Source organism: Humulus lupulus, chromosome 1 (genome assembly GCF_963169125.1).
Source record: "Humulus lupulus chromosome 1, drHumLupu1.1, whole genome shotgun sequence".
NCBI classification, from domain to species: domain Eukaryota; kingdom Viridiplantae; phylum Streptophyta; class Magnoliopsida; order Rosales; family Cannabaceae; genus Humulus; species Humulus lupulus.
Genome location: NC_084793.1, coordinates 46,879,160 through 46,896,539, shown reverse-complemented (window position 1 = coordinate 46,896,539; position 17,380 = coordinate 46,879,160). Strand labels below are relative to the sequence as shown.

Sequence of the window (17,380 nt, the reverse complement as noted above, 5' to 3'; positions counted from 1 at the left end):
TGATAATAATAATAATAATAATAAGTTTGACAAGTGGATGTGGAATTATTGGTAGCATGGAATGATCATTCCAAATCAAACAGTAGCCAGCCATATATATGCTATTTTCTCTTTCCTAAATTTATAAGTCCAACTCCCAGTCTCCCCATCACCTACTCTCTCTCTGTCCTTACTTCTTACCTCTCAACCTTACAAATACCAATCAAATCCACACAATGCCTCAATAGAGAGAGAGAGAGAGGGAAAAAAAAAAAAAAACTCAAATCATATCTAACAAAATCTTCTCGCATCCAACCCAGCATGACCCCTATATGTACCGTCCGGTAGACCGACCAGTCAAAAAAAAAACCAAACATTTTTTTAAATGAATTCCTATAACATCCTTTTCAACAAATCTCTCTCTCTCTCTCTCCATTTGACTTCACCCAACGTTCTATCTTATGATCCCTTCATTATTTATTAAATTTTGTTTTTGGGATTTTCATATATTAGGGAGTAGTATTTTCTTGGGCAACTCTGATCATACGTAAATCTTCCTCAAAGTCATCTTAGGTAACTATCTTTCCTTCTCTCTCTCTCACCTACTTTTTTTTTCTCTTCTCTCTATATCCTCATTTTATACTTTTTCTCCACCACCAAGCTGTTGATCATTAGCTCAAACATCTCAACCATCCTTTTATCCCTCTCTACTATGGACTCCCTTTACTTATGATTAGAATTTGAACCACAATTAAATTTCTTTCCTCAACTTCCATTTTTTATATTAATTAAAAGTTCAAGAAATTAAATTTTAAAAAGAGTGAGAGAGAGGGTGATCAGTATAGTACTATAGTCAGTACTTAAAAGCTTAGCAAGAATGGCTGCACCGCCGAGTAGCCGGCTCCAAAGTATGTTGCAGACGGCGGTGCAATCAGTTCAATGGACTTACAGTCTCTTCTGGCAATTATGTCCTCAGCAAGGGTATATATATATATATAAAAACATAATGATTATTACTTCAAATTATAGCAAAATACATTAATCATTACAAGAGGCTACTTAGTAATTAGTTTTATGGTGATTGATATATATGATCAGGATCTTAGTATGGGCAGATGGATATTACAACGGAGCAATCAAGACAAGAAAAACGGTTCAACCAATGGAAGTGAGCGCTGAGGAGGCTTCCCTTCAGAGAAGTCAACAGCTTAGAGAGCTTTATGACTCGCTGTCCGTCGGAGAGACGAATCAGCCACAACGCCGGCCTTGTGCCGCTTTATCGCCGGAGGACCTTACAGAGTCTGAGTGGTTCTACTTAATGTGTGTTTCTTTCTCTTTTTCTCCTGGTTCAGGGTAAGTTAATTAAGTATTAATACAACTATATATATATATATATCATTTATGAGAATTGCTAAAGACTGCCTCTAGGGGTTGTCATACTGATACTGTGATATTAGTGCAATTTAAAATCGGTCGACATATTTTAATTTAATAAATAGTATAGAGTATTGTTAGGTTATCACGTCATATATTGCTAGATAATAGTAACACTCAGCATCATTTATTCTCTTTGATTTTCATCTACTTAATTTGTTTCAAAATGAATTAGTTGTTCATTATTTATGTTTTTGAGATATACTAGGATACAATGAAGGTTATATATATATATATATATATAATATCAAAATATTGAAAAATTTACCTCGATAGTATCATTATTTTTAATTACACAATTTCAATTATGATATGTTATTACATGAAAATAACACATCATTTTGCGTATGATTTGTTAATGTTCTTAATATTTAATTTTATATTTTTATTCAATATATTTGATTAATTAATATTCTTTTCCTTCTTATAATAGGATCACAAAGAAAAAGTAAAAGCACCAATATAATATTTTTTTAACGGTGTATTATTATTATGATCATCAAAGAAATAGCTTATATCACATCGATACCAGAAACTATTTCACTTGCTTTCTCTCTTATTTAAAGTTTAGTTAAATTATGTTTCTTTTCATAGACACAAACATTTAATACACTGTGTTAATCATATAAATTTATTTCTACATAAAGAAAAATGAAAAGTAACATTTAAATGAGAGAATTCTATTTCTCAGTGAACAGTATACTATAATCTACTTGGAAATGAAAAATTGGAGCAGTTGGGGGTGTTATAAATGCCTTATAAACATATATGAGGAAACTGCTAACAAAACTATAGTGAGTGAAATTTATAACTAGCCATTAATATTATAGTTAGCATTATAATAATGAGGGCGTTGATGTGCCAAAATCTATATTATTATTTAAGATTTTAATTTAGTTTTCAAAAACAATTAAGGCACCGTTGTCTTGTTTGTTTCTCATATAAGGTTTTATACATTAGAGACATATATAGGGTTATGCTACACTTATATATAGTCTTATATTATATATTTCATACTACTTTATAATACTGACTTTTATAGCATTTAGGACACACGTGGTTAGGTGAAAAGCATCTGTCTTTTTTATTTTCGACAAGATCACAAATTTTATATAGTTTAAGTAGATCTATATATTGTTTCTTTTCGACCAAACTAATGAGCAAGAGATCTATATATTGTTTAAGTAGATTTATATCTAAAGTGCCTTTTGACAAATTCTAATTAATAGTTGTTCCCTAGTTTGGAAGACTGTTATGAGGAATATATTCTTGGGAGATGACCAAGTAAAATTTTTACATGGATGATGATGATATCATATAAATATCTACAAGCTTCTCCTTTTGGGAAAAAGACATATCCACAACCAGATGTATTCATTTCTATAATCGTCACACATTATAATGCTAAGATAAACTAATTAAGATTATTACACAAAAGTTTATCTTAATCAGTTCGATCAGTACATATATACGACCACGTTCTGCAGCATTAATTGGATGTGTCCCTGCCTTATATACCTAAATTATATATAAATAAATATTACCACACTCACCCCATTAATTAGTTTAAAAAAACAATGGGAGTACTCAAACATACATATATATATGTATGTACATTTGTCTCTAAGTTAGCCAAAACTCAAAATTTTGAGAGTGTAATAATTTGTAAATTCCAAAATTCATCACTGCTCGTAGTTTGTCTCCCTCCTGATATCTAGTGAGATTATATGTGTGTATAATTAGTAACATGATTTTGAGACACGGTGAAATCCTAGATATATTTAATATACTCGAAATTTTTTTTTAACACGCATGAGAGATTGATAGTAGTGCGTTGTTGTATCTCCTTTAATTACTTAATTATGTAAGGACACCGATTTAAGAAATAACTAATATATGTTGATACATATTGATATCAATCTTCATAAAGTAATTATTAATTCTAATTAATTAATTATTTGAGTATGCTTATCGTATATATATATATATACATGTATGATCCATATATTTGTTCACGTACGTACGTCTTTCATTGATGGATATTATACACCAAATTATTAAGATATTAGTACTGTACATGTGAGTTATGTAGGTTGCCAGGAAAAGCATATTCAAGGAGGCAGCACGTATGGCTCACCGGTGCAAACGAGGTTGACAGCAAAACTTTCTCTAGAGCCATTCTAGCCAAGGTATAAATATTTACATAGATACCATTTACAATAATTAATATTTCTGCAAATAACAAATCTGATCAGAATATATTGGACAAAAATATATTTTTTCTTCTGTAAATTATGTATTTTTTGTAATTTGTAGTACAATATTTTTTTTAGTATATATATATATAAATTACAAAATATGGTATGGAATACAAAATATTATCTCAACTAACATACGTTTCCCTTATGTTTCTTTGCATGGGCGCTATTGTTCCACACCAGAGTGCCGGTGTACAGGTACATATATTAAACTCTTGTTGCATCCAATTATTTCATAGTAAACATACATTATCTTTCTATATCAATATTTTTCGTTTAATATTTTTGTTTCTTTGAGGTGCAAAACAAAACCTCTAATATGTGACAAAATTTTGCAGACTGTGGTGTGCATTCCTCTACTTGACGGCGTGGTAGAATTTGGCACGACAGAAAGGGTACGCATACATACATGTCACCACTAGCTACTACGAGTACTAAACGTATATGAAACAAATTTAGAAAAATTTCAGAGAAAATCTAATTTTGATGATTTATTGTAGGTTAAAGAAGACCTTGGGTTTATCCAACATGCCAAGACTTTTTTCATAGACCACCATCATCACCTAACCAACTCTCTCCCGTCGAAACCAGCACTTTCGGAGCAATCCACTTCAAACCCGGCCACGTCAGACAACCCTAGATTTCATTCTCAGCCAATGACCACCGCCATTTACTCGGGAGCGGCGACTGGCGTGGTCGACGAAACCAAAGAAGACGAGGGAGATGAAGAGGACGATGACATGGATGAGGAAGAGGCCGCCGAATCAGACTCCGAGGCCGAAATAGGCCGCAGCAACGTCGGAGGAGGGCCCATCTCGGCCCAAAATACTTCCGGGGAGGCGGTTGTACCGGCTGAGCCTAGTGAGTTAATGCAGCTCGATATGTCGGAAGATATAAGGCTAGGCTCGCCCGACGACGGGTCCAACAATTTGGACTCGGACTTTCACTTGTTGGCTGTGAGCCAGAGCGAACGTCACCTGTGTCAACCTGACTCGTACCCGGCTGAGTCCACTCCACGGTGGCCCCTGCTACCAGACCCGACAACCAATATTGGGCTTCTGCTACCATCCTCAGGTATGCACCTGGTAGTTTTTTTATTATATATTATTTTCACGAATGACATAATTAAATATTAAAATTATAGAATAATAAAATAAAAAATACTAATCACTTAGATGTTTAAACTAAATTTATAACAGATGTTTGACTTTATAATTAGTAAGCGATACGGGACTCAATATTGAATTGTATCTCTCTCAATAATATTATAAATCAATGACTAATATATATATTACATGTCTGGTAAATCATACATTAATAATTAAATATGATTTGTTCAAAAAAATTAATGAAATATTTTAATAAATGTATATATCATTATAGCAATTATCAATTTATTAATATGTGATGTTAAATACTTATATACTCGCTCCTATTGCAATATTCTATCATTAATATTATTACTAAATCTAAGTATGATTATGTACTCGCTGACATTTTTCCCTTAAGCTTTTTGTCGTTCGAGGTTTTAATCTAGAAGAAAGTGAGAGTTGTACACTGTAGTAGTAGTAGTAGTAGTAGTAGTAGTAGTAGTAGTAGTAGTAGTAGTAGTGGCGCTGGAGTTAGCCTATTATGCCATAGACCAGTTCTCACGTGCCAGAATTTGTGAGACCACCGCACTAAGTTTCAGAACACTCTTATAACTAAGTTTATCTATTAATTGCGTACAAAACCATGGAAAGTGACTTTTAGGTCTCAGCTATTAGGAACCCTTTCGGCGCTCTGCGGATGAAAAGATGTACCCAAATTATGTACACGCCCCTGTCCCCTTTCCCAACCTGTATATAAGAAACTCACGCGCCTATAAAGCTACAAAACCATGGAAAGTGACTTTTAGGTCTCAGCTATTAGGAACCCTTTCGGCGCTCTGCGGATGAAAAGATGTACCCAAATTATGTACACGCCCCTGTCCCCTTTCCCAACCTGTATATAAGAAACTCACGCGCCTATAAAGCTACGTAGCCTCATTTGGATTTTATTATTGATTCCCCACATCAATTTACGACAAAGCTGTACAATAGCTTTTTTTTTCCTTCTTATACTATACTAATACACTGTTTTAAGCTAATGTATCTTGAACGAAGGAAAGAAAAAAATGTATAGCTATATTCAGAAAAAGATAACAAAACCAATATATATTTTTGTGGTAAAACTTACCTATCGCTAGTAGCTAAATAGTATTCCTTGGGAATTGCATTGGCTTATATTCGTATATACTTGACGTTTTTGCAACATATAACAATGAGAATCCCACTAATAATAGGCCCCATAATTTATCTTCACATATGGTCTTATTGTATTAAGGTGTACCATTTTTTATAATCACTTTTCTACGGCAAGTTAATAGATATATATATATATATATTTTAATGCAGGCGCTACAGATCCATTGGAGGACTTAACACATGAAGACACTCACTACTCCGAAACAGTGTCCGCCATCCTCCAAAACCAGCCCAGCCTATGGACTGAGTCGTCGTCAGCAGGCTACGTCATGTACTCAACCCAATCAGCTTTTGCCAAATGGACAAACCTCAGCGATCACCACTCCATCTTCCACATGTCACCCTCCGCAGAATCCACATCACAATGGCTCCTAAAGTACATCCTTTTCAGTGTACCACTCCTCCACACCAAGTACCGCGACGAAAACTCGCCCAAGGCCGGTGCCGGAGACACCACGACCCGCTCATTTCGGAAAGGTGGGACTCCCCAAGACGAGCTTAGCGCCAACCACGTCATGGCGGAGCGCCGCCGCCGAGAGAAGCTCAACGAGAGGTTCATCATATTGAGGTCTTTGGTCCCTTTCGTCACCAAGATGGACAAGGCCTCTATATTAGGAGATACCATCGAGTACGTCAAACAGTTGAGAAAAAAGGTTCAGGATCTCGAGTCACGTAACCGTCTGATGGAGCTTGATCAACGGTCAATGAAGCCAGCGGTCCCGCAGAGGACATGTAGTACTGGATCTTTAAAAGACCAGCGGAGCGGGTTGACTAGTGTGGATCGAATCCGGGTCGAAAAACCCGGGTCGGAGAAGAGGAAATTGAGGATTGTGGAAGGAATCCATGGCGTAGCTAAGCCCAAGTCAGTGGATCAGTCTGCATCGCCACCGCCGTCAACTCGGCCAGAGACAACGGTGCAAGTGTCGATTATAGAGAATGACGGGTTATTGGAGCTCCAATGCCCTTATAGAGAAGGATTATTACTTGAACTCATGCAAATGCTAAAGGATCTTCGGATTGAGACCACAACGGTTAATTCTTCATTGAGTGATGGATTCTTTTCGATTGAATTAAGGGCCAAGGTACAATTTTAGGACGAACCCACATTAGTATCATATGCAAATCTTATGATCTTTTTATAAGATTTTGTTTGCTTAACTGAACTGCAACTAATTATTCATTTTCAGGTTAAGGAGAATGTAAATGGAAGGAAGGCAAGCATAGTAGAGGTGAAGAGGGCAATAAATCAAATTATACCGCATAGTGATAGTTGAGTGAATACGCTTTAGATTTATAAAATAAAAGATAGCTTGATTGAGATAGTTGTACGTAGAATAACATTGTTCGTTCTTTGTGGTTGAGATTGTGGTCGCCTCCAGCCCAAGGATAAATCTAACATGATGGTGTATGTATAATTGTATGTGTCATTGACATTCAACATAGAGTTCTAACAAATGTATAATAAGACTTGTTCTCTTCCCCGTTAATGCAGATAATAACAATTCTTTTAATTACTACAAACACTGATTATAGCTTGAACTTCAAACATTTTATGGATGGTAATTGTAAGTGTAGGTTGTTCTTAGCATGGCTAGAGTCATGAGTTAGTTACTGGTTTGTTAGTGAGTTGTTAGAATCTGTTAGGAGTGAACTGGCATAACAGAATTCTGTTACTAATGGTGCCTGAGCTATTTTATTCTGAGTTGTACTCCTTATCTATATAAATGAAATTATTCAGCTCAAGTCAATTGTTGAGCATTCATTTCTAATTTTCTCTCAAAGTTTTTTTTTTTCATTTTATCTGGTTTTTCTATGTTCTTTATCTCATCTGAGTTGGTATCAGAGTTCTTGACTTACATCTCTGCTCGATCCATGGCGTCTCATCTTCTCAATCTGCTTCTACTCAAGATTACACTCCTGCGGTGGTGGCAGATGCTTAAGCTACTGTTTCTGCAGCGATGGCGACCTCTCTCCAATGCCTGGTTTTGCTGCGATTGCGGCTCCTGCTCCATCTATCGTGTTGTCGTTTATGTCTCAGCTTTTTCCTTTGGCGTTAAAGCTCGATCGAGGCAATTATGCCTTCTGGCGATCTCAGATCTTGTCTACGGTTCGATCTCATGATTTAGAAGGTTTCCTTACTGGATCCATTGTTGCTTCTCCTCAATTGCTTCCTCCGACTGAAGGTACTTCTTCGTCCTCTTCTTCTACTGGTTCGCGTTCCAATCCTGCGTTTTCGGTTTGGCTACGCACTGATCAAGCCCTAATGAGCTGGCTTTTTGCTTCTATTTCTGAAAACATGCTTGGTCATGTGTTTGCTGATCTCTTGGCTTCTAACTCTCGTGTGAGAATGTTGCAATTAAGAATGCTGCTTCAAACTAATAAGACTTAAGTTTTGGTAATTGGAGACAAGAATCGTAAAATTCAGCTCAATGACAGCTGGGGCATATTCTTCTATATATATGTAGGGTAAGGATACAAAATTTTTGGATTGAGCCACTCATCATACACCAGGTGTCCCAGAGGAATAAAAGAACAAAAGAATAAATGAAAGTCATAAAGTAAACTATAATAGAATGCCAATATAATGCAAAAGGAAAATAGAAATAAAAGGGTCTCGGTACTAGTAGTTATGCAGAGCCAGAGTGGTCAACTTTCTTAACACCACCCCTCAAATGAGAGGGGATATTGTCACTCCGAGTATTTCAACCAGAAACCTAATTCTTGAGTGTGATAATCCCTTGGTGAGGCAGTCAACAATCTGGTCATGAGAGGGGACATATTTGATGTCAAGTTTAGTACTTTGTTTCGCACAAAATGCGCATCTAATTCAATGTGTTTTGTTCTGGCATGAGAGATAGGATTCAAGGCTAGTGCACTTGCACTCATGTTGTCACACCGGATAATTGGAGAAGTGGGTAGAGGATAATTGAGTTCAAACATGAGTGACTGAAGCCAAGTGATTTCTGTTGCAACTTGCGCTAGTGCCCTATATTATGATTCTGTGCTTGATCTAGCAACGACTATTTGCTTCTTGGGTGACCAAGAGACAAGTGTATCACCCAAATATACACAATATCCAACAAGATATTTTTTGCCATCTAGGCAGCAAGCCCAGTCTGCATCAGAGAAGCACGTTAGAGGTAGTTGCTCACTGCGTTTTATGTGAAATCTGTGATGAATTGTTCCCTTGAGATATTTGAGTATGCACTTGGCTGCACTCTAGTGAGTTGTTGTTGGTGCTTTGAGTAACTGACTGAGCTTGTTAATGGCGAAAGAAATGTTTGGACAAGTGTGAGCAAGGTACTGCATTCCTCCAATTAGACCCTGTAAATAGTCGGGTTATCATCAGCACACCTGTTGGAGCCTTATGCCCTAATTAAAACTCAATTTCTTTGTTATCTCATATTATTATTAGTAAAAGAATATAAATCATTTTTGGCTTGGTCAATCACTTTGCTCACATGTTTTATTTTCATAATTATTTGTTTACTATAAAACTTCTATTAAATCACAAGCATATAACTAATCATATTTATAGTAACGTAATCACAATGGAATATAAATATGATTATATGTTCAAAAATAAGTTAGTCCTAAGATTAGTCAGTGCACATGATTTACATTGACTTGCCAATCTACAATATAATCTACTTACACATTGTAGTGTTATTTTTCTACTAGAACATTAGTAAAATAGATAAGATCGAATGTATTTGTTACATCGGACTGAACCGATATTGACAGCAGATAAGATAAGTAAACATATCGTTATTATCTATTCTTGTCATATCATATAGTTGACCATAGGTCAATTCAATCTCAATTATGAGTGGTTATTATTCTAACTAATTGTATTATTTGAATTGACCTATGGTCAACTATATGATATGACTAGAATAGATAATAACGATATGTGTACTTATCTTATCTACTGTCAATATTGGTCAAGTTCGATGTAACAAATACATCCAATCTTATCTACTTTGCTAATGTTCTGGAAATGACATAACACTACAATGTGTAAGTAGATCATATCGTAGATTGGCAAGTCAGTGTAAATCTTGTGCACTGACTAATCTTAGGACTAACTTATATTTGAACATATAATCATATTTATATTCCACTGTGATTACGCCACTATAAATATGATTAGCTATATGCTCGGGATTTAATAGAAGTTTATATTAAACAAATAATCATGAAAATAAAACATGTGAGAAAAGTGATTGACCAAGTCAAAATTGATTTGCATTCTTTTATTGATAATAAAATGAGATTACAAAGAAATTAAGTTTTAATTAGGGCATAAAACCCCAATAAACTCTCACTTGCACTAATTGAAACTAATGTCTTAATTCTACTAATCACATTTCCTTGATATGCTTATCAAATGTAGCTTCTGTTAGTGTCTTTGTAAACGGATCTGCAAGAATGTTTTCAGATGCAATCTTCATAACCTTACCATCTCCCTTGGCCATATATTCTCGAATTATGTGATACTTCCTTTCTATATGCTTACTCCTCTTGTGACTTCGAGGTTCTTTCGAATTGGCTATCGCTCATGTGTTGTCACAAAATAACACAAGCAATTTTATCCATATCTAGAATAACACCAAGATCTGAATAAAACTTCTTTAGCTAGACTATTTCCTTAGTTGCTTCAGACGCAGCTATGTACTTAGCCTCCATGGTGGAATTTGAGATCGCAGATTGCTTTATGTTGACGGTGAGAACTCGTCAACGATATAAGGTTAGAAAACTTAAACTGTATTGCAAAAGATATCTTAGAATAAGATGGAAAGAACTCAAAGGAGAAAATATGCAAAACTACAATGGAGCAAAAATCGTATATTCCTTAATTGTCTGTGCGTACAAAGAATTTTCCAACCCCTTAACCTGAGGGGTCAAAGCCTATTTATAGATGGGCTCTGTTGGCCCCTGATACAAGGTGGTCCCTAGGGACAAGAACGTACGCAGGTACATTGTCAGGGTAGTGGTGCAAGACGTCGTGGTGTCGACTCTGGCATATGGTCGGGGGTGCTTAGGTAGTGCCTCCACTCTTCGTACGGGTTCGTACCGCCACTACTTGTCAGACGTGGATGTCAGGGCTAAGTGTTGTTGATCTTGGGAATTCATCTCTATGGTATAATGGGATTCCCCTGGATGTTTAGCCATATAATGTATGTCATGTCCTCATAGGTGTGCGCTATACATATATAAACGAACCACCATATCCACTTCATGAATAATAAACATGCCATGTGAGGGGTTCGTTACACTGGAAATGTACATGTGTACAGGCCAATCCATTGGCAGGTGACATTGGTGCCCAGGGGGCCTAGCCCAGATCTTACATAGCTAGATTGGCCCTTAGGGGTGCCTTCATCCGAAGACCTCAATGCGTGACGCACAGGGAGCCTTGCGAGGGTCTCGCATAGCGAGACCTTCCTTCGGGTCTTCTCAGCAAGGCACCCTTAGTAAGCGACTCCATGTGCGGGTGTTCAAGCTTCACGCCTCGACCTTTCACGCGACGTCCCTCGCGCCTCGGCCCCTCACGCCTCAGCCCCTCGCATCGCAGCTGTCCCTCATGCCTCGGCCCCTTACGCAACGAGCCTTGTAGGCAGGTCAGGCCTCGCGTAGCGAGGCCCTCTATAGCATTGGCCTCACTTGGAGGCATCTAGGAAGGTAACTCTCCACATAGCGAAATGCCTCCATATACAAGGCCTTCCTCCCAGTGGACCAACTAATGGAAGGCTTCTCTTGGGCGAGGGGTTACGTCCATGACCCCGAACATAGCGGCCCTGTGGCTTTGATCTCGCTATGCGAGACAAGGGCGTCATGGCACCTACGTATCCTTGGTTCTCATATAGCGAGGCTATTTCATCGTTCGTCGTGACGGCTTGTGAGACAGTTTACAAATGGCTAAGCATATGACCCTTCGATGATGATCTCTACATTAAATTCTTCCTGGGAAATTATCCCACATTCACACTTGCCCCCGAGTCTATAAGTACACTTTTAAGTGTCCTTGTAGACTTTTTCTTCTTCTCTTGTTTGATATGGATGGCAAGTTTTGGGAGGCTCAACCTTGGTGCGTCATCCAATGTTGCATGAAGAAACACAAAGTGAATTTGGATGGTGTGTTTCTTTATAGTGTCCAAAGAAACACAAAAACCAACCAACTTTTGTGATGATCCAAGTGTGTCCCTAAGATTGAATAAGGGCCAACCATTTCCAAACACAGATCCCAAGGTTGCCAATGCTCTTGATTTGCACCATTCATGTAGATTTGATCCAATGGCTAGGAAGCCTTGACTTTCCTAATAAATACCCGAAGACTTGCACCCACTTCTCCACACCAAAACTTGTTTAGCCTAGTGGTATTCCTTCTAAGTCATTTCCAAGAGCTCCAAGGTTCTATCCTCCATAGAAGCATTCTTGTGGTAATTTTCGCCCCTTTTCATTTATTCATCTTTTTTTTTCTTTTTTTTTTACTTATGTCTTTTCATATCAAGTTTGCATTGTAGTGGCGCTAGGCATTCTCTTGCTGCTAAGGACCCGCCCTCTCTTGTCACTCGGCCGACCTTACACTCGCAAAAGTTTGTCCTCGCACACCTGTAGATCCATACATACACACCCAGGTATACCTTCTTCCTCCAATGATACGCATGTTTCCTTTATCTATTATACGAGGGTAGGTTCATTGGCTGTAATGCACCCATTCTTTAGAGGTTGTCATTCTCTTTTCCTATGGCCCTTCAAGTACATACGCATAGGTCCTTTTCTTATACCCCTCATACTCATGTTGTAGATATAGGGTTATCCTTACACACATACGTCCTCGAGTCTTAGCTGGCCCATGGAGTCTAGGAAGTGTCCCGAAGGTTCATCTAATGTTGAATTCATCGAGTTGTCATCCTCTGACTCAGAGGCCAACGTTCGCAGACCCTCTAATCGTGGGGGTGTGCGAATGCTGTACCTACAGAGACTGTCCTACCTCAGGCAGAAGGCGCGCGGCCTGGAGAAGGAACTAGAATCTATTACTAGTGATGAGGGTTTAGGTTTCTCCCCATGACATGCGACGTACGTTTCCTAGCTACAATCAGTCCTTCAGGATCGCCTTTCTGAAATCGCCTGCCTAGAGGAAAACTTGCCCCTCGAGCCTTTTTCCTTCTGTGGTGATGAGTCTTCTAGTCATAGGGGTCCCCTCCCTGAGGGCGTTAACTGTGAATCCATTGAACTTGAGTTTCTTTCTATGATCTCCCCCACGCTTCCTCCCCTGCCCCCGGTCTTACGCCCTAGGGTCAAGTAGAGTGCTGGTAGATGTAAGATGTGTAGGGGATCTTCCAGGGCCTTGAGAAAGTCTATAGCTCACAAATTGCATGTCTCTGTCCAGGTACTCGAGATGCTGAAAAGGACTTTCGACACTTCCGAAGACGCGAGCAGGTCTACCCTTACTAGCGTTAAACTTGCCAATATGCTAAAGGCCCATCAGCTATCGTCAGGTCTCAAGTTCATAATCCCAAAGCGCGAGGATCGCACGTCTGAGCTGCCCGAAGGGCTTGTGGCCTTTAGTGACTCCATAATCAAATATGGCAGGGCTCTGCCGCTTCACCCCTTCTTCGTCAAAGTACTTAACTATTTCAAGCTGGCGCCTCTACAACTGTACCCCAGCTCTTGGGTGATGGTTAGCTGCTTATACGTGTTGTACCAACAGGTGTACTCCAGAGGGCCTTCTTGTTGGAAAAGCTTATACAGGATCTTTATTTATTTTCATGTATATCTAATATTAAAAAAATTAATACAAGATAGCCTAAAACATATTTCTAAAATTGAATTCAAAGAGAAACAAAGAATAGAATACTTACAATATACACAGCGGAATTAAAGAGTCATTCCTTCAGTTTCTTTAACTCTTGTATCCTCTCTGTCGCATAGTATTATCAAGAAACTGAACCGATCTTTTATTTTCTTCGCAATCTTCCAATGTATCCTTAGAACCACCTAGACTAGTGTGGGCAATTCTCAACACATGAGATAGATATAGAGAGAAGAAGAGAAAATAACAAAGAGGTTTAGAAAATGACTTGTGTTTAGAGAGAATCTAAAACTATCAGAAAATCTGACTTGTGACATATCAAACTTATGTTTTGACTTCTCTCTAAGCACTCATTTTATAGACTCAATTAGGCCATTTAATTTAATTAAAAAATCAATAAAATAATAGCCATTTTGAAGTCCTAGGTCGAAATTATCATGGGCTATAGGCCCGTGAAATTTCCCATTTGATTATAAGCCCATTGGACTTAAAATCAAGGCCTGTATTATTTTCTATTGATTTAATTAATTAAATAATTATTTAAATCCTTTATCAAATTAATTATTTATAATTTGAACCTTGATTTAAACGTATTTATTAATTTAGATACCAATTTATCTTAATTAATAAATCTGCCATAATTTCTCTTTTCTTCTCAAAATTACACAACTCTGTGAAACTATCCAAAATTGACCTGGTCAACTTTGATAATTCTAATTGATGATTAAATCAATTAATTGAGACTATCTAGATGATTTTATCCAAGGTACAATGGGGACCATGGGCCTATGAAATCAAGCTCCAATAAGTTATCATAAATCTAACAAATAAATTTACTTTAATGCCCCGGAATCCCTAATATGGTTTAATGGCTGGATTAGTAGGACGGGAGGGCCATAACTGTTTAATTATGCCATTAAATGAATTTATGCATGTTTATGAGAATTATATTATAATATGATGTTAAATGCATGCATGTGGGTCCACATTTGTTTACAGGGGTGTTTTGGTAATTTGGCCCGTTGAGGGCATAATTGTATATTTGTTTGCACGTCAATGATATATATTGTGGGGCCATATTATAATGTGTATTGATTCGAGTTATTCGGCATGAGACGATCTTTAAATATAATTTATCGGTTTGGTCATAATAGGTTTAAGCTCAGGGCTCGGGGTGAGTCTCAGGGTGTTTTCAATGATTAGAGCGTTACCAGGAATTATAGGGTAACAGGATATGAGTTATTGGTGTTTGAGATTATTGAGATTAGCAGGAATTGGAGAGCGTTAATTATGATTAACGAGATAGGTGGAAAGTACCAATTTTACCCTTGGGATGATTTTAGAAACCTTAAGTGACCTAAGGGCATTTAGGTCATTTGGTTTGGATGTATATGAACCTTTAGATGGCTGTAGAAAAACAGAACAAAAACAGGGTCTTCCTTCTCCATCCCGTACATCATTCCCTCTCATTTCACCTTTGGAGTTTTTGAGCTCAAAGTGAGGATTCAAGCTAGGAAATCAAGGGGCTGAGTTTATAGAGTTGGTTCATCCATTGAAGGGGATTTAATTCCAAGTTTGAGGTGAGTTTCAGCCATTAACTTTCTGGTTTACTCTATTTTCTTTTAGTTTTTCAGCATATGGTTTTGTTGAGGATAGTTTGGATTTATGGAGGTTTTGATTGATGTTTAACTTGGGTTTTGATGAGGGTTTGATATAGATGATGTTTAGGGGTTGGATTGAGTGTTTGGAAGAGGTTTGGAACTGGTTTGAAGGTTTGGTTCCGAGGGAAAACGCAGGAGAAGCAAGCTGGTGCTTGCTGGTTTTGGTAAAGGGCCGCGACATGGCTATGGTGAGCCGCGGCCTACGTGCGTTTTTGTGAGGGAAATGGCTCTGTCAGAGGGGTGAGCCGCAGCATGGCTCTGGTGAGCCGTGGTCCATGAGGGCATTTTTGGCCAGAAATGTGTTTTTAGCTTGGGGATTCAAGCCTTAGGCCTCGGGATCGATCCTACTACCCGGTTTAGTAGGATTCGATGTCTCGGAGGCTAGGTTTTGGTTTGGGAACCTTTGCTTATCATTTTCATTGCTGAATCCTATATTTTGGTTATGACTAGGTGGCCTTCAAGGAATTAAAAGATTGATCGTTCTCAGGGGTCGTTCTTATATTAATTTTCACTCGAACCAGAGGTAAGAAAACAGTGTATGAATACAGTTGCACCCTGTATATGTGTATGACATGCGTGGTTTGTTATTGAGGCATGTTGATTGATATATGTGGACATGGATTGCATATTAAATGCTAGTGAATGTTGATTACTTGTATATGGCACTGACTAGTCAGGGACACTGATCTAAAGGTCAGAAACGACATAAGCATTCTAAACGCAGGGCCGAATAAAGATTAGATCTAATCGATGTCTGCATTGAATGGCTCTATGGAATTAATTCTGGACCGACCCTAAGGTCGATGAACTTATAAGCGCATGGCTAGTCTAAGACTAGTACTCAGAACCAGGGCATAAGGCCCCGGTGACTGTTGTCACATGGCTAGGGAACGACGTTCCAAGGTTATGACTCTATGGTCATAGGGAAGGTTATGTTGGTGACCATTCACCATACACCTATCCTGATCAAACTTATGAAAGGATAACTTATCAATTAAGCCCTGGTGACCCTACCGTCACATGGCTAAAGGGAGCTGTACCCATTTTCGTGACTTTTTCTACTGTCACCTATCTGTTTTGGACTGATAGTCCTGAATGATTATTATGATCATTGTTGATATTATATCATGCTTTATTGTGTTTTCTTGCTGGGCCTTGGCTCATGGGTGCTATGCGGTGCAGGTAAAGGGAAAGAGAAGCTCACCCAACCTTGAGTGGAGAGCTTAGGTGGTGTTGTGTACATATGCGGCCGCTTGACCACCACGGCCAAGGAGTTCTCAGAGGGACTAGAGGGTTTACCCTATTTTTGCCGCTTAGGTCGGCGGGGATTGTAAATTTAAAACAGTAGCGACCATTTTGTACTATAAACAACTTGTAAACGTTTTGAATGGCTCATGAGCAGTTTATATACTTAATGAAATGTATCCCTTCCTTTTTATTGTTTTCTTCACCTTAGCCTATTAATAACACTTAGATCACGTTTTTAACCAAAGGACTCGGGTAGCAGGTCAAATTTTCAGTTCACTGTTTGCTGTAACTATTCTGGGGTAACCAGGGCGTTACATCTACTAACTTATTAATTCCTCGTGACTCCACTATAGACTTGGAATTGCACTCTTGAATTCATAGAACGCTTTATAACAAATATAGATACGCTATTAATTATCCATTGTTACAACCAATATTGTCACTCAATCCTCTATAGACAGTCTACAATGAGATAGGACTAAAATACCGTTTTACCCCTCATTGTATTTTTTCCTTAAAAGACTTAGTTCCTTGTAAATGATATTTCAGTAAACTAATTTAATTACTGAAATGAGATCTCTATCATTTAACACCTTGAACCAAACTAAAAGGAAACTATCGTTTCACTCTTTCATCAGAAGCTGTAGATGTTCATATCTATGATTAACACTCCTACTCAATTACACTACCGAGTTC

At 37.8% G+C, this 17,380-nt stretch overlaps 1 protein-coding gene across 1 annotated transcript; it reads left to right on the top strand.

Annotated features, from left to right (window-relative positions):
• Positions 1 to 234: 234 nt before the first annotated feature.
• Positions 235 to 7,725, top strand: LOC133792039 (transcription factor BHLH42). Its single transcript, XM_062229950.1, has 8 exons — positions 235 to 960; positions 1,078 to 1,332; positions 3,506 to 3,602; positions 3,855 to 3,869; positions 4,010 to 4,066; positions 4,172 to 4,745; positions 6,107 to 7,038; positions 7,144 to 7,725. Exons 1-8 carry the CDS (start codon positions 857 to 859, stop codon positions 7,228 to 7,230), a joined length of 2,121 nt encoding a protein of 706 aa, XP_062085934.1. The 5' UTR covers positions 235 to 856; the 3' UTR covers positions 7,231 to 7,725.
• Positions 7,726 to 17,380: the final 9,655 nt, after the last annotated feature.